The following is a 25,044-nucleotide window of genomic DNA, read 5'->3' on the forward strand; positions in this document are numbered from 1 at the left end:
GTCAACTATTTAATCACAATCCAAATTAATAGCTGAATCATTAGACCACATTCTTACTTTGTCAGAAACCTATGCTGTGTCAACTCTTTAATCACAATCCAAATTTAGAGCTGAATCATTAGACCACATTCATTCTGTGTCAGAAACCTATGCTGTGTCAACTATTTAATCACAATCTAAATTTAGAGCTGAATCATTAGACCACATTCATTATGTGCCAGAAACCTATGCTGTGTCAACTATTTAATCACAATCTAAATTTAGAGCTGAATCATTACACCACATTCATTCTGTGTCAGAAACCTATGCTGTGTCAACTCTTTAATCACATTCTAAATTTAGAGCTGGATCATTAGACCACATTCATTATGTGTCAGAAACCTATGCTGTGTCAACTCTTTAATCACATTCTGAATTTAGAGCTGAATCATTAGACCACATTCATTCTGTGTCAGAAACCTATGCTGTGTCAACTATTTAATCACAATCCAAATTTAGAGCTGAATCATTAGACCACATTCATTCTGTGTCAGAAACCTATGCTGTGTCAACTCTTTAATCACAATCTAAATTTAGAGCTGAATCATTAGACCACATTCATTCTGTGTCAGAAACCTATGCTGTGTCAACTATTTAATCACAATCTAAATTTAGAGCTGAATCATTAGACCACATTCATTATGTGTCAGAAACCTATGCTGTGTCAACTATTTAATAACAATCCAAATGTAGAGTTGAATCCAGCTTGAATGTTGTGTCCATACTTGCCCCAACCATTCAGGGTTCACCCTCTGCGGTCGTATAAAGCTGCGCCCTGGGTCAATTTTATTATTATTAGAAAACTAAAATCCACGAATTAAAAAACCCATGAACATGAAAATGTTGCTGAAATTGATACCCACAAATTAAAGTACTTTCACAGTATATAAAAGTAGTCCTTCCCTAAAAAATATGTAGCGCTCTTGATGTTATTGTTTACTTAAACTAACCAAACAATTTGCAGAAATAAAACTTTTGTTGAAAGAGAAATATATTTAAATCATTCAGACATAATTTACTTGCTTATCATGCTTATGAGTTAAAGATTGAGGATTAATGCGCTCCATACTATATTTATTTAAGATTTCCAGAAAAAAAACAGGGGCTATGTTTAGTAGTTACCTTCGGCCGTTGGTATTTTACTACAAGACATTAAACATGATTTAGAATTGGCAGGTAGAAAGATGATACATGTACGATTCATTATACTGCTTTTTGTGAAGTTATAAATTTCCGAATTGATTTTCCTCTGAGTTCAGTATTTTTGTGATTTTACTTTATAATTATGTAAAAAATTTAGAAAGCTGTGAAAATTAAAAAAAAATTGTTGGAATAGTTTGGAATTTTGAATTGGTGGTCTGATACCTTTAAAGCAATAAACATCATGGAATTAAAAAAATAAGAAAACAGCCTAAAACCTGAATTTGTGCTTTTATTTGCAATTAAACAATGGGAGAAATAAAAACAAATATAGTAACACATACTTTAAGAAATTATGCATTTTCTCCATTATGATTATGGTTGATAACGCTACTGTTTTTGAACTTGGCAATACATTATGTAGCTGCTCCTGAAAGAAATTCAAAAAAAAATATATATAAATTATCTGAAAAAGGTCAGGACATTTAAAAAAATTAATAAAATTTGTCATATTACGGCCTTCAATGAAGCTATTTGCCCAGTTTTCAGACATGAGTCATGATAGTTTATTACAAATTGATGATCCTAATCACCAAATTACACATAATTTAAAAACGATATGTCACTCTATGTCTTTCAATGAAGCTATTTGACAAATTTTCACATGAGGCATCATAGTTTATTACAAATTGATGATCCTAATCGCCAAAAACGATAGGTCACTCTATGTCTTTCAATGAAGCTATTTGACAAGTTTTCACATGAGGCATCATAGTTTATTACAAATTGATGATCCTAATCACCAAATTACACATAATTTAAAAAACGATAGGTCACTCGTATGTCTTTCAATGAAGCTATTTGACAAATTTTCACATGAGGCATCATAGTTTATTACAAATTGATGATCCTAATCACCAAATTACACATAATTTAAAAACGATAGGTCACTCTATGTCTTTCAATGAAGCTATTTGACAAATTTTCACATGAGGCATGATAGTTTATTACATGTTTTTCTTTTGTAGACCGTCATGTCAAAGACATCCCCAGAAGTTACTCCTGACCCCCAATCACCGGATCCTGCAGCACCAGTAGTTGAAAGTAATCATCTAATGTTAATTATTCAGATACTGGCTGAAATAATAATTACTTGTTTTTAATATATGGAAACCTTGATGTCTGCTTACAATGGCGGTACTATCATTCCTACTGGTTCATCACACAAGGCAATCATCTAATGTTAATTATTATATATACTGGCTGGAATAATGTATAGTTTCTTATTTCTAATATATGGAAACCTTGATATTTGCATATAATGTTAAAATAAAAAATATTGAAATTAATAGGAAAAGTAAAGTAGGCTATTGATGAAGATTGATTGATTACAGATCATATTAACTTTAAAATAGATATCTTTCATTCTCATCCGATTTATTCTTTCTTCAACCTGTTGATTTCAGATCACATTAAACTTAAAATTCATTCTCACCCGATTTATATAGCATTCTCTACCTGTTCAGTTGACAACCAAATCCAGCCATCGGCTCAACTGGATTTTACAGAATAAGTAGTTTTTGGCATATTAATACATTGACCTATAGATGAATAGACACATTGACCAGTTAACCTATAGACGGATAGACACATTGACCAGTTAACCTAACCTATAGAAGGATAGACACCTTGACCAGTTGACCTATAGAGGGATAGACACCTTGACCAAATAACCTATAAAAAGATAGACACCTTGACCAGTTGACCTATAGACGATAGACACCTTGACCAGATAACCTATAGACGGATAGACACAATGACCAGTTAACCTATAGAAGGATAGACACAATGACCAGTTAACCTATAGAAGGATAGACACATTGACCAGTTGACTTATAGAAGGATAGACACATTGACCAGTTGGCCTATAAAAGGATAGACACATTGACCAGTTGACCTATAGAAGGATAGACACATTGACCAGTTGACTTATAGAAGGATAGACGCATTGACCAGTTGACTTATGGACGATAGACACATAGACCAGTTGACCTATAGAAGGATAGACACATTGACCAGTTGACTTATAGACGATACACACCTTGAACAGTTGACCTATAGAAGGATAGACACCTTGACCAGTTAACCTATATATTGATAGACACATTGACCAGTTGACTTATAGACGATAGACACATTGACCAGTTGACTTATAGACGATATACACCTTGACCAGTTGACCTATAGACAGATAGACACCTTGACCAGTTAAACAATAGACAGATAGACACATTGACCAGTTGACCTGTAGAAGGATAGAGGCATTGACCAGTTGACTTATAGACGATAGACACATTGACCAGTTGACCTATAGAAGGATAGACACATTGACCAGTTGACTTATAGACGATAGACACCTTGACCAGTTGACCTATAGACAGATAGACACCTTGACCAGTTAACCTATAGACGGATAGACACATTGACCATTTGACCTGTAGAAGGGTAGACACAATGACCAGTTGTCCTATAGAAGGATAGACACATTGACCAGTTGACCTATAGACGGATAGACACATTGACCAGTTGATCTATAGACGCTAGACACCTTGACTAGTTAACCTATAGACAGATAGACACATTGACCAGTTGACCTATAGATGGATAGACACATTGACCAGTTGACCTATAGACATAGACACCTTGACCAGTTAACCTATAGACGGATAGACACATTGACCAGTTGACATGTAGAAGGGTAGACACAATGACCAGTTGTCCTATAGAAGGATAGACACATTAACCAGTTGACCTATAGACGGATAGACACATTGACCAGTTGACCTATAGACGATAGACACCTTTAACCAGTTAATCTATAGACAGATAGACACATTGACCAGTTGACCTATAGATAGATAGACACATTGACCAGTTGACTTATAGACGATAGACACCTTGACCAGTTAACCTATAGACAGATATACACCTGGACCAGTTGACCTATAGAAGGATAGACACCTTGACCAGTTGACCTATAGAGGGATAGACACCTTGACCAGATAACCTATAAAAAGATAGACACCTTGACCAGTTGACCTATAGACGATAGACACCTTGACCAGATAACCTATAGACGGATAGACACAATGACCAGTTAACCTATAGAAGGATAGACACAATGACCAGTTAACCTATAGAAGGATAGACACATTGACCAGTTGACTTTTAGAAGGATAGACACATTGACCAGTTGACCTATAAAAGGATAGACACATTGACCAGTTGACCTATAGAAGGATAGACACATTGACCAGTTGACTTTTAGAAGGATAGACGCATTGACCAGTTGACTTATGGACGATAGACACATTGACCAGTTGACCTATAGAAGGATAGACACATTGACCAGTTGACTTATAGACGATAGACACCTGGAACAGTTGACCTATAGAAGGATAGACACCTTGACCAGTTAACCTATATATGGATAGACACATTGACCAGTTGACTTATAGACGATAGACACATTGACCAGTTGACTTATAGACGATAGACACCTTGACCAGTTGACCTATAGACAGATAGACACCTTGACCAGTAAACCTATAGACGGATAGACACATTGACCAGTTGACCTGTAGAAGGATAGACGCATTGACCAGTTGACTTATAGACGATAGACACATTGACCAGTTGACCTATAGAAGGATAGACACATTGACCAGTTGACTTATAGACGATAGACACCTTGACCAGTTGACCTATAGAAGGATAGACACCTTGAGCAGTTAACCTATAGATGGATAGACACATTGACCAGTTGACTTATAGACGATAGACACATTGACCAGTTGACTTATAGACGATAGACACCTTGACCAGTTTACCTATAGACAGATAGACACCTTGACCAGTTAACCTATAGACGGATAGACACATTGACCAGTTGACCTGTAGAAGGGTAGACACAATGACCAGTTGTCCTATAGAAGGATAGACACATTGACCAGTTGACCTATAGACGGATAGACACATTGACCAGTTGACCTATAGACGCTAGACACCTTGACTAGTTAACCTATAGACGGATAGACACATTGACTAGTTGACCTATAGATGGATAGACACCTTGACCAGTTAACCTATAGACGGATAGACACATTGACCAGTTAACCTATAGACGGATAGACACATTGACCAGTTGACCTGTAGAAGGGTAGACACAATGACCAGTTGTCCTATAGAAGGATAGACACATTGACCAGTTGACCTATAGACGGATAGACACATTGACCAGTTGACCTATAGACGCTAGACACCTTGACTAGTTAACCTATAGACAGATAGACACATTGACCAGTTGACCTATAGATGGATAGACACATTGACCAGTTGACTTATAGACGATAGACACCTTGACCAGTTAACCTATAGACAGATAGACACCTTGACCAGTTAACCTATAGACAGATAGACACATTGACCAGTTGACCTATAGACTGATAGACACATTGACCAGTTGACCTGTAGAAGGGTACTGATAGACACATTGACCAGTTGACCTGTAGAAGGGTAGACACAATGACCAGTTGTCCTATAGAAGGATAGACACATTGACCAGTTGACCTATAGACGGATAGACACATTGACCAGTTGACCTATAGACGATAGACACCTTGACCAGTTAACCTATAGACAGATAGACACATTGACCAGTTGACCTATAGATGGATAGACACATTGACCAGTTGACCTATAGACGATAGACACAATGACCAGTTGACCTATAGACGGATAGACACCTTGACCAGTTGACCTATAGACCGATAGACACCATGACCAGTTTACCTATAGACAGATAGACAGATTGACCAGTTGACCTATAGATGGATAGACACATTGACCAGTTGACTTATAGATGATAGACACCTTGACCAGTTAACCTATAGACAGATAGACACCTTGACCAGTTGACCTTTAGACGGATAGACACATTGACCAGTTGACCTATAGACAATAGATACCTTGACCAGTTAATCTATATACAGATAGACACATTGACCAGTTGACCTATAGATGGATAGACACATTGACCAGTTGACTTATAGAAGATATACACCTTGACCAGTTAACCTATAAACAGATAGACACCTTGACCAGTTGACCTATAGACCGATAGACATCTTGACCAGTTAACCTATAGACAGATAGACACATTGACCAGTTGACTTATAGACGATAGACACATTGACCAGTTGACTTATAGACGATAGACACATTGACCAGTTGACCTATAGAAGGATAGACACAATGACCAGTTGACTTATAGATGATAGACACCTTGACTAGTTGACCTATAGATGGATAGACACAATGATTAATTAATTGGCAGATCAACATATCAAAAACGAGGAATCAAAAGAGAATCAAATTCAAACATTGACGCATAGACATATCGACACAATGACCAGTTGACACATTGACATGTTGACATATTAATACATTGACAATTCTAAAGCTTGTTACACATTGACACATTGAGAGATCTACACATTGACAAATCGACAATTGACAGATCAACACAAAAGCAGACTCATACATTGATACATTGCCATGTTGACACACTGACAGATCATATAGAAAACAAAGTGTGGTATAATTAACAATGAGACAACTCTTTATAAGAGACCAAATGACACAGAAATTAACAACTATAGGTCACTGTACAGCCTTCAACAATGAGCAAAGCCCATACCGCATAGTCAGCTATAAAAGGCCCCGATATATCGACACACTGACAGATCAACACATAAACAGATTTATACATCAACACATTGACAGATCAACACATAAACATATTTATACATCAACACATTGACAGATCAACACACTGACAGATGGATTCATCAACACATAGACATGTCGGCAAACTGACATTTCAACACATTAACAGATTTATACATCAACACATTGACATATCGACACACTGACATATCGACACATAAACAGGCTCATACATCAACACATTAACAGATGGATTCAGCATGACATAGACATATTGACAAACTGACATTTCAACACATTAACAGATTCATATATCAACACATTAACATATTGAAACACTGACACATCAACACATTAACAGACTTATACGTCATAACACTGACAGATCAACACATTAACAGTCTCATACATCAACACATAGACAGATAGACACTCAGACAGATTTAAAATATTGACATATCGTAACACTGACAGATAAACATATTAACCGACTCCTTCATCAACACATTAACAAATTGACACACTGACAAATCAAAACATTAACAGACTCAAACATCAACAAGTAGACATATCAACACACTGACAGATCAACACAATAACAGATTCATACATCAACACATGACGAATCGACACACCAACAGATCAACACATTAACCATTCACACATTGACTTATAGACACATTTACAGAACATTGACAAGTCAACATTTACACTCATGCATCGACACATTGATAGATCCACATATTACCAGACTCATAGTGAGTCTCATACATAAACACATTGAATATTGACACATTGACAGATCTACACACTAACAGACTCAAAACTCAATGCACACTGATTGATCAACACATTAACAGATTCAAACATCAACACATTAACACACTGACATATAAACACATTAACAAACGTATACATCAACACATGGACATATCAAAACATTTATAGACTGAGAAATCAACACATTGACATATCGACACTTTGACGGATCAAAACATTAACATACTCATTTATTATTTTAATGACAGAGAGAGCGTTGGCAGCAAACTTCTAATTAAGGTTATTTAAAGACCACTGTGACTTTATAGGAAATATGTCACAAGTCATTGCTGTAAATAACACATCTCAAGCATCATAAGAAACATATATCCTTGTCTAATAGTATTATTTAAGATAAATTTATTGAAACATTGTCCAGTGTCAGAGACAAAAAGTGGAGAAATTATCTTTGAGTGTGTGTATGCATACATTTTTTTCACAAACATGATGAAATTTAAACTTTCAAACTTTTTTTTTTTTTCAGATCCCATCGGAAAAGGGCAACAGTCTGCCATGTTAAATCGTTTATTAGGCAAGGGCAGCTATGAATCATTTGATATGAGATGCATGGTAACCGGCCAGTTTTCCGTTGGGAAGTCTACTCTTGTGAAGCTGTTAGCTGGTGATATTGTACTAGATGGTCGACAGCCGACTGACGGCATTTCTCTCGTAGAAGGTCGCTGTGGCCTCGACATTGAGACGAAAGAGTGGATTCTAATTGACCCAGGTGAGAAAATACACAAGTAGAAATATCTTACCACATGCTGTTGTGTGGACCTCCCTATCAGCAGACATGCTATAGCACTGATTTTAATCACATTACATTGTAGCCATATGTTTTTTGAGTTCTATTCAGGCACCAAGTTAATTCAATTTGAATTTTAATGTTAAAATTATGGAATAAGTTGATATTTATTTTCGATAATCAATAATGTCATCAATCCATCAGTTAAAACATGACTCTCTTTAAAATACATTTATAGCATTATGTGAATGTTATTTACACTTGATAAGATTGAATTTTGATCTTAATTATGATTTTTCTTATATTCTTCACTTGGTTTTGGCAGCCTGTAGCTGTTTTGGATTTGATTTGCCTGATGTATTAAATTTAATTTCAGACTCTTATAACGCCCTGGATGTTGTTTACAACAAAGTGTTAATGACCTCTTTCAAAGAAGAGGAGAGTGAACTCACTGAAAAGTTCAATCAGGCTTCAGATACAAGTCCAACTGGTTATGCCAAAGCCACACTGTCCTCTTTGCCCTCAGAACAGTCTGCAGCAGCACAATCTCTACCACCTAAGAAATCCTCCAATGTGCCTCTCACGGTAAAACAGATGGGAAAGAAAATGAGAACAAGAATGACTAAAGAGGAAATAAGAAGGAAAATGGAAAAAGTCCTCAAAAGTGGGAAGTATAAGATGAAAGTTGGGCGTCTTATCTTCTGGGACTTTGGTGGACAATATGTTTATCTAACAACACATCAGACCTTCATGACGTTCCGGGCGTTGTTTCTTGTAGTATTTGATGGAAGCAAAGATTTGCATGAACAGGTCCCTGATGTGATGTGTTTTCCAGGGCAGCACATGACACCAACGCCAGCAGGTAATATGCATGTTTATTACACACAGATAATGCAAACAGGATACATTTTTATAACAGCAAGGTGATATCTTTTCTAAATATTTAAGCAAACCTAAATGTTTACGTAATTTATTGACATTGTCACTTTTAGCTTGTCACAAACTACAATATTAACCTCAATATGTTTCACATTTTGCAGCATTGATATGAAGTACTGTGGATTCATTCTTATTCGTGATTTACCAATTTTCGTGGCTTTTGTGGGGTCACAGCGAACCTTGAATTTAAGAATTCAATGAAAAATTATCACGTGAAATGTGTTTGGATTCGGATGTTTATTTCCGGTTATATTGTGCAGTTCTCTTATAGTGTTGACTAGCGATAAACATTTCAAATTAACACGTGTTTTATTGAAAGAAGATAAAGGTATTTTGGTCAATTAAATAATAAAAAATATATAACATCAGTGATAAATGACATTTTAAAATTGATTAAAACTGTTTAACACTTTCCTTACTGAATTGATTTTTTTCGCGACGTTGTGTGACCTGATCAAATTTCCGCGCGCAGTTTGCCTGGCCTGAATTAATTTGACGTGTGAATGGGAAAAAAATGACGTTTTAATAAAAAACGTGTGTATCTTTGTTGTTTCTCATCAAATTGGTTTCAAACTCGATATTGTTACACTTAAGTATGAAAGGAGTGTTGCAATATAAATAAATTTACATGACAATACCTACTTTTGATTTTTTTTAACCTTTTGTGGAAAGAAAATGACGTTTGATTTGAGAAATCTATTTTTTTTTTGTGACCGGTTTATATTTTTGCCTCCGATCTTCTAAATTAACAATACAAATGGTAATTAACAATTTCGAGTGATCCTTTATCATAGTTTTATAGAAAAAATAACTCCAGAGTCAAAATTCTAGCTTATAAGTCAGAATAAATACGAATGAAAATGGTTTGACAAATTCCGCGGCGGCCATTTTTTTACCTGTACAATGCAATCACCAGATAGGAAGTTGTGTCCCTGGATAAGTTGGAGTTGTCTTTCTTAGTCCGATGTTTTCTTTGAATTTTTGCATGAATATTGATCTAAATTGACTATTGGGATCTTTTGTGGAATTTTTAATATTTTAATGGAGATATCTAATGATATTTTTTTCTGGTAAATTCAAAACTTTTGAGATTAATATGTGCTTTTTTTTTTAATGTGCAAATATTTTTTTCTGTTTTTTTTTGTATCAAACCACTGAGTGCATGGAAATATTAATTAAATGTAAGATGACCTGACACACTTATCCATGTACATTTAACACTTTAATAATGTGTTGATAAATTAAGTGAGACATAATTAAATGTTGAAAGACAATCATGCACTTTTAAAAATAAAATTACTTTGAAAAAGTCAATGATTTATTTTTAAAATTATTTATTATAAGTGTCCTGACTCCATGGGATGCTAGAATTTCCACTGTCTTTGGTTTTGTATTGTTCAATGATGAAAATAATTTAATGTTCCTTATTAAAAAAAAAATTAAATGAAAATGTCAACTGTAACAACAAATATAAATTATGAATATCCTTTCAACAATTTATCTGTGAAAACCTTTTCAACAAATTATGTATATATAATATCTATTCAAATAAAAAATTGTAACAAAGTAACTGTTAATTTAAGAAGTTTAATTTTTGACTGAGTGGGAGACAGTGAAGCAATGGGGTAGGCAAAGTGGTTTTCTACATTCAACACAACCATATTTTCAAACCTTTTTTCCTGTGTACCTTTAATAGCTACCCTAGCCAAGCATATGTGACATCTTATCTTGTTTCCCAAAGTCTACTGGCAAACATAGTTAACCTACATGTGTTTGATCTGTCTTGACATGGTAGATTTCACAATATGACATACACCATGTCTGACGCTACCAAAACCCAAAGTTTGATGGCCCATCTCTTGGTTTTAGAAGGCATGAATTGCTTGAATGCATCCCTCCCTTTGTAAGATATCATGAATTTTCACCTATCGTTTGGGGACATGTTGGTCTCTCATTTTTTGTCTGTTAAGAGGGTCTTTAATTTCCGAGTTTGTAAGATACATCATTATTAGTCTCCCATCTTTGCTCACCTCGCTGGTGCGTATCAGTGAAGTGAAGATACCTTATTATCTGCATAATTTCGTCCATTTCTTTGAAAAATTAGAGACCATGACTTATATTTTTAATAACTATAAACATGATAAAGCCTTCAAGTTTTGGGATTAATAAATTTCAGGATAAAAACAATATACATGTATGTACATTGTCAGAAAATATAACATTTCTGTCCTAAATTCTAAAGCTCATACAATTATATTTTATTTTCCGTCAATGTACATATATATTGAATATGAGAATAATTGCCTGTTAAAATAAAAACATAATTGTTATGGCTTTTTTACTCTAATATATGTGTGTGGCTCTGATCTGGCTGCGGTTTAACATCTTAAAATTGAGATGATTATATTCATATTTATACATGTATATGATTTATAAAAACATTACCGGTTTTATGTTAATTATCAAATCATTGCAATATTACTTTGCTCTTCATGGGCCCTTTAATTAGAATAAAAATATCTTATCACTAGAATCAAAATATCCTATCTTTGGAATAAAATGTCTTATCTTATCTAATTATAACTATCAATTATTTGGTTGTCAGATAGAAACATCTGGAAAAAATATCCTTCTTTGGGTCTCATATGTTTTGTGGACCAGTTACTTCTGGGATAAATGGGGAAGACCTCTTTCAAATTTCAATATATAAAATTCTTAGTGCCATCAGTCATTGTTGGGGGACATCAGGGCCATTATTTACATCTGTCAGCTGTCATTATTTTCATCTGAAAGTTCGCTGACCCCTTCTCTTTCAACATCACTTCAGGAGTGATCATGAAATCATCACCGATGTCATTTTGAGGTCAATGCATTTCATACCGTTGACCAAGAAGATCTACTTCTCCCACCAAAAATCCCTCAAACTCGTTCTCAAAACTATCGGACATTTTTATGTCTCAGAATGTTACAGACACGATACAGACCATGAAACGACATTTTACTAATATTTACTATAATTTTGCGTCCTTGACATCGGCAAGTGAGAGAGGAATGTGATTGGATTGTTTTATTTAGAACTTCCATAAAAGGAGTGCGACCTTTTGCACTCGTGGGAAAAATCCAATTACCGCGCCGACGGAAGTCGGATTATTAATTGATTTTATTTTCCGTGCAATTATTAAAATGGTTTTATGTAATTTGTATCATAATATTAATCAAAATATTCATGAAATTAAATTTAACTTTCCTTCCAAATAACCTTTTCTCGACGAAAAAAGTCACATGTTCGCATCACATGTTTATGTACAAAATGGCGGCGGCTTATTTTGTTTGTTGACGCTACCGATCTTTCATTGTATTGAAGTATATATAACGTATCAAATTCAGTCAGAATTGGTATTCTTTAACTGTGATATACAAGCTTCCTGAAAACCTATATATGTATAGGTTAAACATAGCTTTACGGGGGGAAATGAGTTAAAAGACAAAAAAAATATGATTATCACGTGATTGTCTACGCCTGAAAGCATTGTTCGGCCTGGCTACGGGGATGCCTCAACACATTGTTCGGCCTGGCTACGGGGATGCCTCAACGCATTGTTCGCCTTGAAAGGGTTAAAGCTTGTATATTAGACAAAATGAAAATAAATGCAAGTTGTTAATTACCGTGTCATAGTTTGGTTTACTGTGACTAAAAATCAAAAGGATTAATTACAGGGATACTGCCTGCAGGTAATATTGGTTATGACAGGAACATTTATTTTCACACCTTTTACTTATATGATTGTTTATTATACCGCTATGAGGGGAAATAAGCGTTCAATCATATATCAATCATAGAGATGAATGCCTTATAAAATGCTGACAAAAATTTATAAATTGTAAGACAAACAAATTATTAGTTGTCTCTGTCCACGATTGTAATTGAAGTTTCAATGAACACTATCACTTAGAATGACCAAGTGAGGATTTTGACAATTCAAAACCTTTCCAATGATTTTTTTTGTATCATTGATCAAACAAAGGAGATTATATGATCTCCTAATTCAAACGGGATATCACGAATGAAGTATCTGATTTTATTTTAATCAGTGATCTCTGAATTTACGTATACCATGAATTGTCTTTTTTTCTCTATCCACGTAAATTGATACCCATGACAATAAATGAATCCAAGAAAGACAATAATATTTATTAAATATACCAAGTTTAAATTCTTTTCGGAAATTAGAGCATAGACAAAAAAACTGAAAATTTTCAAATCAGTCAAGAGAACAGTAGAATTACATCATGATATATTGTAAAAAGTGTTTTTCTGAAAATTTCTTTAGGTGTAATACCCCCAAATCATGGTACGTCACATCCGGTTGTATACGAAAATAGGTGGAAAAAAAACATTCCCTTGAATTTGACAGTTGTAGCTAATTAATCCTACATTTTATTGCAGTAAAAGATTTCTGAGTCATAAACATATGTCTTGGGTATTTCAAAGCACCATTATTTTTTTATTTGTGATTTCTATAGAATATTTTGTAATCTTGAGGTTACATGGTGACTAAACCTTGTACACAGATAAAATAAGGGGAAAAATTTGATTGGTTAACTTCCAGTGATGGTTATTTTCTGATATGCAATGAAATGTTATGTGAATTTTTTTCTATAGTACTGGACAGGATAAACCTTTACTCATGCCAAGTATTTCTTTATTTTATCATAAGCATGAACGGAGTGCTGCACTTATTGTCAGACAACATCATATTTTTTAAAATTCAATCTTGAATTTGTTCTGGGAGAAATTATATTAAAGGATTTTGTCGAGCCTGCAACATTTGTCGATGAAAGTTCAACATAGGGATAGTGATCCGGCGGGGGCGGTGTTAACTTACTTCTTAAAAGCTTTATATTTTAGAAGGTGGTAGCCCTGGATGCGTCATACATTTTACATAGATGCCTTATGTTACAAAGTTTCCGTCTGTCACATGTCTATTGTCCTTGACCTAATTTTCATGGTTCAGTGACAACTTAAAAAAGAGTGGAGATTTTTTGTAATGTTAATTTCTCTCTTATTAAAAGTAATATGATAACTATATTTAATATGTGCGTACCTTGCAAGCTCCTCAGGCCCGTCAGACAGTTTTCACTTGATCTCGACCTCAATTCATGGATCAGTGAACAAGGTTAAGTTTTGGTGGTCAAGTCCATATCTCAGATACTATAAGCAATAGGTCTTGTAAATTCGGTGTATGGAAGGACTTTTAGGAGTACATGTCCAACTGGCAGGTGTCATCTGACCTTGACCTTATTTTCATGGTTCAGTGGTTATAATTAAGTTTTTGTGTTTTGGTCTATTTTTCATATACTAATAATACTATATGCAATAGGTCTACTATAATTGGTGAATTGAATGATTGTAAGATGAACATGTCTAGCTGGCACTGTGTCATCTGACCTTGACCTCATTTTCATGGTTTAGTGGTCCAAGTTAAGTTTTGATTTTTTTTTTCTAATACTATATGCAAAAGGTCAACTATATTTGGTGTATGGAAATATTTTATGATCTATATGTCAGTTGCGCAGGTTTTATTTCACCTTGACCTCATTTTCATGGTTCAGTGCTCAGTGTTAAGTTTTTTGTGTTTTTGTCTGTTTTTCTTAAACTGTAAGCAATAGGTTGACTATATTTGTTGTATGGAAGAATTGTTAGCTGTGCATGCCTGCCTGGCATGGTTCATCTGACCTTGACCTCATTTTCATGGTTCATTGGTCAATGTTTAGTTTTCTTGGTTAATGTTAAGTTTATGTGACAGTTGTAATAAAGCTTTATATTTAGGACTATCAACATAATATCAATGATAAGTAAAGAAGGCGAGACAATTCAGCGTGTGCTCTCTTGTAAAGGTTCATATTTATTTTTTTTTTCAAAAATTTTCAAATTCCAAATTTTTTGAAAAGTTTTAAGAATAGATTTTTAAGATCTTTTACATTTATTTTGTGTCTTAAACCTATATTATTTCAAAAAATTGATCACAATCGAAATTCAGACAACATCGAGCTTGAATATTGTGTCCATATTTGCCCCAACTGTTCACGGTTTGACCTCTGCAGTTGTATCAGACTGTGCCCAGCAAGCATTTAATTTGGTAAAGTAGGGATTTGGTCCATTTTGAAAAAGCCAATAATTAGTATATATAAAGCTGTCACACTGAATTATAGACCCTCTTAACCTTTAATTATCCACAGTTTGAGTTAGAGCTGATGGATATTTCTATAATTTTGACATAATTTGTCCCAAAAGTGGTACACTATATATACTATACAAATCTTTTTGGATAGAGCAGGTGTGATTTGTTAATTTTTATTTTTTTTGGTTTAAAAAAAATGCACTATGTTCTCAGCCATAAATGATAATTAAAAAAGCAAGATAGCGATTAGAACAAACACAAAATCCAAGGGCTGTTCCATAAAATCTTAAACAGGACCGCAACTTGGAACTGGCCATTATTTTGGTGGTATGAAATATTAGTTTGTATACGTTTTAATTGTATGCAGATCCTAAGCATTATTACCTTTTTATAATATGCCTTCCTTAATCTATGTGTCTGAAGAACAAATACAACAATATAGAATAAACATATACACTGAACATGCTGAAATAGACTGAAAAACAAATACAACAATATAGAATAAACATTTACACTGAACATGCTGAAATAGACTAAAGAACAAATATGACAATATAGAATAAACATATACACTGAACATGCTGAAATAGACTGAAGAACAAATACAACAATATAGAATATACATATACACTGAACATGCTGAAATAGACTGAAGAACAAATACAACAATATAGAATAAACATATACACTGAACATGCTGAAATAGACTGAAGAACAAATACAACAAAATAGAATAAACATATATACTGAAGATGCTGTAATAGACTGAAGAACAAATACAACAATATAGAATAAACATTTACACTGAACATGCTGAAATAGACTGAAGAACAAATACAATATAGAATATACATATACACTGAACATGCTGAAATAGACTGAAGAACAAATACAACAATATAGAATAAACATTTACACTGAACATGCTGAAATAGACTGAAGAACAAATACGACAATATAGAATAAACATATACACTGAACATGCTGAAATAGACTGAAGAACAAATACAATATAGAATAAACATATACACTGAACATGCTGAAATAGACTGAAGAACAAATACAACAATATAGAATAAACATATACACTGAACATGCCGAAATAGACTGAAGAACAAATACAACAATATAGAATATACATATACACTGAACATGCTGAAATAGACTGAAGAACAAATACAACAATATAGAATATACATATACACTGAACATGCTGAAATAGACTGAAGAACAAATACAATATAGAATAAACATATACACTGAACATGCTGAAATAGACTGAAGAACAAATACAACAATATAGAATAAACATATACACTGAACATGCTGAAATAGACTGAAGAACAAATACAACAATATAGAATATACATATACACTGAACATGCTGACTGAAGAACAAATACAACAATATAGAATATACATATACACTGAACATGCTGAAATAGACTGAAGAACAAATACAACAATATAGAATAAACATTTACACTGAACATGCTGAAATAGACTGAAGAACAAATACAACAATATAGAATAAACATTTACACTGAACATGCTGAAATAGACTGAAGAACAAATACAACAATATAGAATATACATATACACTGAACATGCTGAAATAGACTGAAGAACAAATACGACAATATAGAATATACATATACACTGAACATGCTGAAATAGACTGAAGAACAAATACAACAATATAGAATATACATATAAACTGAACATGCTGAAATAGACTGAAGAACAAATACAACAATATAGAATAAACATATACACTGAACATGCTGAAATAGACTGAAGAACAAATACAATATAGAATAAACATATACACTGAACATGCTGAAATAGACTGAAGAACAAATATAATATAGAATTTACATATACACTGAACATGCTGAAATAGACTGAAGAACAAATACAACAATATAGAATAAACATATACACTGAACATGCTGAAATAGACTAACGAACAAATACGACAATATAGAATAAACATATACACTGAACATGCTGAAATAGACTGAAGAACAAATACAATATAGAATAATCATATACACTGAACATGCTGAAATAGACTGAAGAACAAATACAACAATATAGAATATACATATACACTGAAATAGTTGTCACCTTTTGACAGAGAATCCAACTGAAAGGAAGACTATTATCAGCTGTTTAAATAAATGAGGTTGACTAAGTATTCAGCTGGTTTTTTTTTTTAAATAATGGGTTAACAAGACAAAAGACAATGAAAAACTTTTAAAAGTGTAGTATCACAACTATGAAAAATGCAGAATGTATATACTTTTTTTATACTTCTTTTATGACAGATTTTTATTTTATTTTGTAGTATTCTTGCAATATTGGGTCAATTCCATCCTGACCTATTGTAAGGTTGTATATGCAGATATTCCAAAGATCTTGTTTGTTGCCACTCACAAAGATAAAGTACCAACGGTGAGTGATCTAATGTTTGATATATAGTAGTAAGTCATTGCCATTTAAAACACTTGAATAATGTGTAAAAACTGCTTCATAAGAGCTCTAATGCTTACATAATGATAATATATAGATATAGGAAGAATGATGTGGTGTGAGTGCAAATGAGACAACTCTCCATCCAAATAACAATTAAAAAAAAGTACACCATTATAGGTCAATGTACGGCCTTCAACACGGAGCCTTGGCTCACACCAAACAACAAGCTATAAAGGGCCCCAAAATTACTAGTGTAAAACCATTCAAACAGGAAAACCAACAGTCTAATCTATATAAAAAAAAAAGAGAAACGAGAAACACGTTAATTACATAAACAAACGACAACTACCATGACTACTGTACATCAGATTCCTAATATGCCCATATGTCTTAGCTTGACCAAACTTCGTGTAAAGCTCTTCACTTTTGAAAGAATAAGATCCTAATTTATTTGTGGGTAATAGACTAAACATCAGATTACAGGGCCTATAAATAGAGTAGAATATATGAAGAACCACTTATAGATAAGTAAATGGTATTTGGTTTGCAATTGTATAAATATTTAATTTGATACATCTCATTGTCATGGAGATATATTCTTTGCCGTGTCACTCTCGGTCATGGTCTATTGACCTTAAACAATTGCTCAGTTTAAATGTTAAAGTTTGTATTTTCTTTGCCGTGTCACTCTCGGGGATGGTCTATTGACTTAAAACAATTGCTCAGTTTACATGTTAAAGTTTGCATTTAACTCAGTTGTATTTTACCAGCCCAGTAGTCAGCACTTCGGTATTGACATGAATGTCAATTATATGGTCATTTTTAAAATTTCCTGTTTACAAAACTTGATTTTTTGGGATACGATTGCTTTTAAGCAATCTGTAGACATGCCCTCACGTCAACCGTTTTATTCTAAAAATCAAGGCACATCTCAGATTCTTGAGATTGTCTTGCTTTAAATGGTATAAAAAACAAAAGGATTGAACTTTAACAACTTTCCTATAATGTTCTTCTGATAATGTGTAATTCGATCTTTCCCTTGTCTTGTATGCGTGTTTTTAACAACACAGAAAATCAGAATTAAGCAGTATTTATATTTAGTGTTTTTATAAATTTAGAAACACGTCAGAGGGAATTCCCCAGTTATGATAACATGCGACAGTTCTCTGAATTACGATTGATAAATGTATTTCTGTCATATAAGAACAGAAGTGGAGTTTTCTTATATGTTACCGTTATGAAACTGATATTTGACATTGTACTTCCATTAAGAAATGATGGTCGTTAATTAACATTTAATACACGTCCTTGCTACAAATCACAAGTCTAGGGTTTGTTTAGGTAATTATGCGCATGCGTATAGTTTTCTCAACTTGAAGGGGTATCAGCTTGAATGGTTGCTCTGGATTCCCCACTCCATTGATTAATTTGAAACTCACAAGATCCTTTCTATGTCTGTCTGCTATTGAGGGTTATTGTTGCATAATTTTAAATCATATACATCATTTAAATTAAAATAGATGTAGTCTACATCTAGAACACCCCTTCAACCAAAATGGAGTCTTCCATACTATCGCTTCAAGTTGTCCCTCTTCCGTAAGTAACAGTCGTCAAACGACGATACGTCGAGAAAAATTTACTCATTCTGTCGATAGACGTATTTTATTAAACCGATGGCAATTTAACCAGAGGAATGTGTACGGAAAGAAGTCATGCTCACTGACCCAAAGTAATTAAATATTTAAAGAGTTAGGAAGAGGGTTCCACCTAGAATTCACGTAGGAAAATAAGTGATAAGGTACGAAGTGAAACACCTGCTCTCACTCTCAGTGACTGTTGTGTAAAGTAAACTTGGAATTGATAGTACAAAAAAAACCACAATAAGTACATTGTTCATACACTTGTATCGAGGATTGGCTATTTTTAAAGTTGAATAAAATTGAGAATGGAAATGGGGAATGTGTCAAAGAGACAACAACCCGACCATAGAAAAACACATCAGCAGAAGGTAACCAACAGGTCTTCAATGTAGCGAGAAATTCCCGCACCTGGAGGCGTCCTTCAGCTGGCCCCTAAACAAATATATGCTAGTTCAGTGATAATGAACGCCATGCTAATTTCCAAATTGTACACAAGAAACTAAAATTAAAATAATACAAGACTAACAAAGGGCAGAGGCTCCTGACTTGGGACAGGCTCAAAAATGCGGCGGGGTTAAACATGTTTGTGAGATCTCAACCCTCCCCCTATACTTCTAGCCAATGTAGAAAAGTAAACGCATAACAAAAAAATTGAACTTAAACAATATCCATATGTTCATGCAAATTCACTCTTGACCTGTTTTAGATTTATTGCCAACTTATTAAATGTGACTTATTTTGTTTACTTGTGTTTCTATACTCATTGATACTGGGTAGGTAAAGTGAATTACCAAACAAAAATATCAATAGCAAGTTTGTCTTTCAAAAGACCCTTTTCATTTTATTCCCCTTGGAATGTAAGATTTAACAACTGTTAACCGTTTCAGTCTGTTATCTTTGAAGGTATAAGATCTAGGTCAAACGTGTAAAATTGACCTGTAAGAGAAGATGTATGTCATTTGAAAATTTGAGATAAATCTAATTGTAGTTGGAATATTCCACCATTGAATATGCATATAAATCACCAGGTATCCGATACAAGATCTTTACAGTGTATTATTCTTTCAACTTTTTATGTTCAACAGGAGAATATTGAGACCCGACGTGAAGAGCTTAATAGTGGAATTGAGGAGTTGTTTAAAGACCATGAAGGACAACATCATCTGGTCCTTAGGCCTTTAATATTTGTCAATGCCAAAGATCAAGCTGACCCTGAAATAGAAGTTCTGAAGAAAACAATTACAGAACTTACGTTCAACCACCCATGTTGGGGTGAAAGGATGCCGAATGCATGTGTTCCACTGGAGCTCGAGATCGCTGAATTGGTGGCAGAAGGGAAACAAATTATGTCATTGGCTGAAGTTAAAGAATTAAATGCCATCAGCGAGGTGTCTGTCCTGACTGCTGAACAGCTGACCGATTTCCTACATTTTCAGCATTCTCTAGGGAAGATTGTGTATTTTGACACCCCACAGCTGAGGGATAACGTTATCATAAGTCCTCTTCTTATGGTTGAAGTTATGAGATCTTTCATTACTGGTTTGTATATATATATTTTCATTGAGTAGTAATTATATTCCTGGTAAAAAAACAACATACTTAAATATTGTTTATCAACCATTTAGAGCACTGGGGATTGTTAATTGGTGCCCTTCAGTTATCTTTGTGTTGGTTTGTAAGAACTTTTTATTAAACAATTAGTCAAAATTAATCTTTTTTCTTTATTCACAGCATCCATTCTTGTTAAATTATAGCTAATTATTTTATTATGTTGTGAAACTTTGGAGAAGATGGCTGTTTTAACTTACGTTTTGTAAGAACGTAAATTTATGCAAACTTTGAAAAAAAAATTTTTTTTTAGCTCACCTGGCCCAAAGGGCCAAGTGAGCTTTTCTCATCACTTGGCGTCCGGCAAAAATCTTCTCCTCTGAAACGACTGGGCCAAATTTAACCAAACTTGGCCACAATCATCATTTTGGTATCTAAAAAAAAAAGTGTCCGGTGACCCGGCCAACTAATCAAGTTGGCCGCCATGGCTAAAAATAGAACATAGGGATAAAATGTTGATTGTTAGCTCACCTGGCCCGAAGGGCCAAGTGAGCTTTCTCATCACTTGGCTTCCGGCAGCGTCCGGCGTCGTTAACTTTTACAAAAATCTTCTCCTCTGAAACTACTGGGCCAAATTTAACCGAACATTGCCAAAAACATTATTAGGGTATCTAGTTTAAAAATTGTTTTCGGTGACCTGGTCAACCAACCAGGATGGCCGCCATGGCTAAAAATAGAACATAGGGGTAAAATAGTTTTTGGCTTATTACTCAAAAACCAAAGCATTTAGAGCAAATCTGACGTGGGGTAAAATTGTTTATCAGGTCAAGACCTATCTGCCCTGAAATTTTCAGATGAATCGGACAACCCGTTGTTGGGTTGCTGCCCCTGAATTGGTAATTTTCAGGAAATTTTGCTGTTTTTGGTTATTATCTTGAATATTATTATAGATAGAGATAACCTGTAAACAGCAATAATGTTCAGCAAAGTAAGATTTACAAATAAGTCAACACGACCGAAATTGTCAGTTGACCCCTTTAGGAGTTATTGCCCTTTATAGTCAATTTTTAACAATTTTTCGTAAATCTAAGTTATCTTTTACAAAAATCTTCTCCTCTGATACTACCTGGCCAAATTAGACCAAACTTGGCCACAATCATCATTTGGGTATCTAGTTTTATAAATGTGTCCGATGACCCGGTCAACCAACCAGGATGGCCGCCATGGCTAAAAATAGAACTTAGGGGTAAAATTCAGTTTTTGGCTTATAACTCAAAAACCAAAGTATTTAAAGCAAATCAGACATGGGGGTAAAATTGTTCATCAGGTCAAGACCTATCTGCCTTGAAATTTTCAGATGAATCGGACAACCCGTTGTTGGGTTGCTGCCCCTGAATTGGTAGTTTTATGGAAATTTTGCTGTTTTTGGTTATTATCTTGAATATTATTATAGATAGAGATGAAGTGTAAACAGCAATAATGTTCAGCAAAGTAAGATCTACAAATAAGTCAACATGACTGAAATGGTCAGTTGACCCCTTTAGGAGTTATTGCCGTTTATAGTCAATTTTTAACAATTTTTCGTAAATCTAAGTTATCTTTTACAAAAATCTTCTCCTCTGATATTACCTGGCCAAATTAGACCAAACTTGGCCACAATCATCATTTGGGTATCTAGTTTTATAAATGTGTCCGATGACCCGGGCAACCAACCAGGATGGCCGCCATGGCTAAAAATAGAACATAGGGGTAAAATTCAGTTTTTGGCTTATAACTCAAAAACCAAAGTATTTAAAGCAAATCAGACATGGGGGTAAAATTGTTCATCAGGTCAAGACCTATCTGCCTTGAAATTTTCAGATGAATCGGACAACCCGTTGTTGGGTTGCTGCCCCTGAATTGGTAGTTTTATGGAAATTTTGCTGTTTTTGGTTATTATCTTGAATATTATTATAGATAGAGATGAACTGTAAACAGCAATAATGTTCAGCAAAGTAAGATCTACAAATAAGTCAACATGACTGAAATGGTCAGTTGACCCCTTTAGGAGTTATTGCCGTTTATAGTCAATTTTTAACAATTTTTCGTAAATCTAAGTTGTCTTTTACAAAAATCTTCTCCTCTGATACTACCTGGCCAAATTAGACCAAACTTGGCCACAATCATCATTTGGGTATCTAGTTTTATAAATGTGTCCGATGCATACCTGCCAACTTTCACGATTAAGGCGTGTACTACACGATTTTGACCCTTTGTCACGATTGCACGATCGTGTTCCTGAAAAACCCTCAAAAACACGATTTGGTGAAAATCTACACGAAAAATATTGTTGTTCCCGATTTTGAACTGTGTCCAATGGCGGAAAATCGTGTTCAGCCAATCAAATTGTGTGTTTCTCATGATCAAATTAATCAGCCAATCAAAAACGTTTTCTCTCAAGATTATTTTAACATGCTAGATATTGAACTTGTGTTGTATTCCTCTGTTTGTTGGTCAGAATTCAATTGTAAACACGTGAACATGGCAAATGATTTTTCAACTGCAAGGAGGTTCTTACACAGAATAAGAATAAAAGCATGGCTGATAGAAAAACTTCAATGATGCAGTACTATCATGAATATAATGAATAGTAGTTTATTCACTAATTTATTGACATTACATGTACACTTGCTGTAACATAATTTTATTTATGTATTCAATCATTTAAAGTATAATGTACTATTTATTATTTTTCACATGGACCCCCACCCACATCAACATGAGGAATCCCTTAAATGACTTAGTCAAGGGGTCACTCTTGTAAAAAATAAAATAGAAAAATGTAGATTTATTAACTTAAAAATGGGAAATTCTGACATTATATTAGGAACAGCTTTTCTAAATGAAGAGTCCTATTATTTTGAATAATAAAGAAGATATAAGGCCAAGAACATATCAAAATTCTTGGACATGTGTTGACCATATAATACCAGATAGATCATAAGATGTATAGTTCTTTGGGAAAAGTTTCTTTAAATAATACAAAATGTGTGCTCATTTGTACTTAAAAAGTGGTTTGTAATGTCCTAACATTGAGGGGGGATCCCTAGGTGTTGTTCCCAACCTGATAAAGGTCCTTAATTTTAAATTGGGAAAATCAACAACTATTTAGTATCCTTACACATGAAAATAATTCCTGGTCTTACAGTTACAGCTACATCTTCATATTTTCTGCTGATATAATAACTAGAATCATGCAAATAAACTTAAGAAAAAGGCATGTAAGCTCATCTTACAAATATGACACTTTTTCTAGACTACAAAACAGCACGTGCAAAAAAGTCGTCGCAAATAATTGTAACCTTTGAAATTGTTGTCGCGCGCTAAAACCCCCATGGGCATTTTCAAAAGTTGGCAGGTATGCCGATGACCAGGTTAACCAACCAAGATGGCCGCCATGGCTAAAAATAGAACAAAGGGGTAAAATTCAGTTTTTGGCTTATAACTCAAAAACCAAAGTATTTAAAGCAAATCTGACATGTAGTAAAGTTGTTTATCAGGTCAAAATCTATCTGCCCTGAAATTTTCAGATGAATTGGACAACCCGTTGTTGGGTTGCTGCCCCTGAACTGGTAATTTTAAGCAAATTTTGCTGTTTTTGGTTATTATCTTGAATATTATTATAGATAAAGATAAACTTTAAAATACAATAAATGTTGGCAAAGTAAGATCTATAAATAAGTCAACA

At 33.9% G+C, this 25,044-nt stretch overlaps 1 protein-coding gene across 1 annotated transcript in view; it reads left to right on the plus strand.

Moving 5' to 3' along the window:
• LOC134684950 (uncharacterized) overlaps nt 1-25,044 on the plus strand; it is a 74,098-nt gene that overhangs the window by 24,480 nt on the left and 24,574 nt on the right. The window contains exons 8-12 of the mRNA XM_063544272.1: nt 2,208-2,283; nt 8,270-8,512; nt 8,907-9,392; nt 18,002-18,108; nt 20,855-21,308. Of these exons, the coding sequence (XP_063400342.1) occupies nt 2,208-2,283; nt 8,270-8,512; nt 8,907-9,392; nt 18,002-18,108; nt 20,855-21,308 (1,366 nt within the window). The remainder of the gene's footprint in view (nt 1-2,207; nt 2,284-8,269; nt 8,513-8,906; nt 9,393-18,001; nt 18,109-20,854; nt 21,309-25,044) is intronic.

The sequence above is a fragment of the Mytilus trossulus genome, chromosome 9 (assembly GCF_036588685.1).
Source record: "Mytilus trossulus isolate FHL-02 chromosome 9, PNRI_Mtr1.1.1.hap1, whole genome shotgun sequence".
Taxonomy (NCBI): domain Eukaryota; kingdom Metazoa; phylum Mollusca; class Bivalvia; order Mytilida; family Mytilidae; genus Mytilus; species Mytilus trossulus.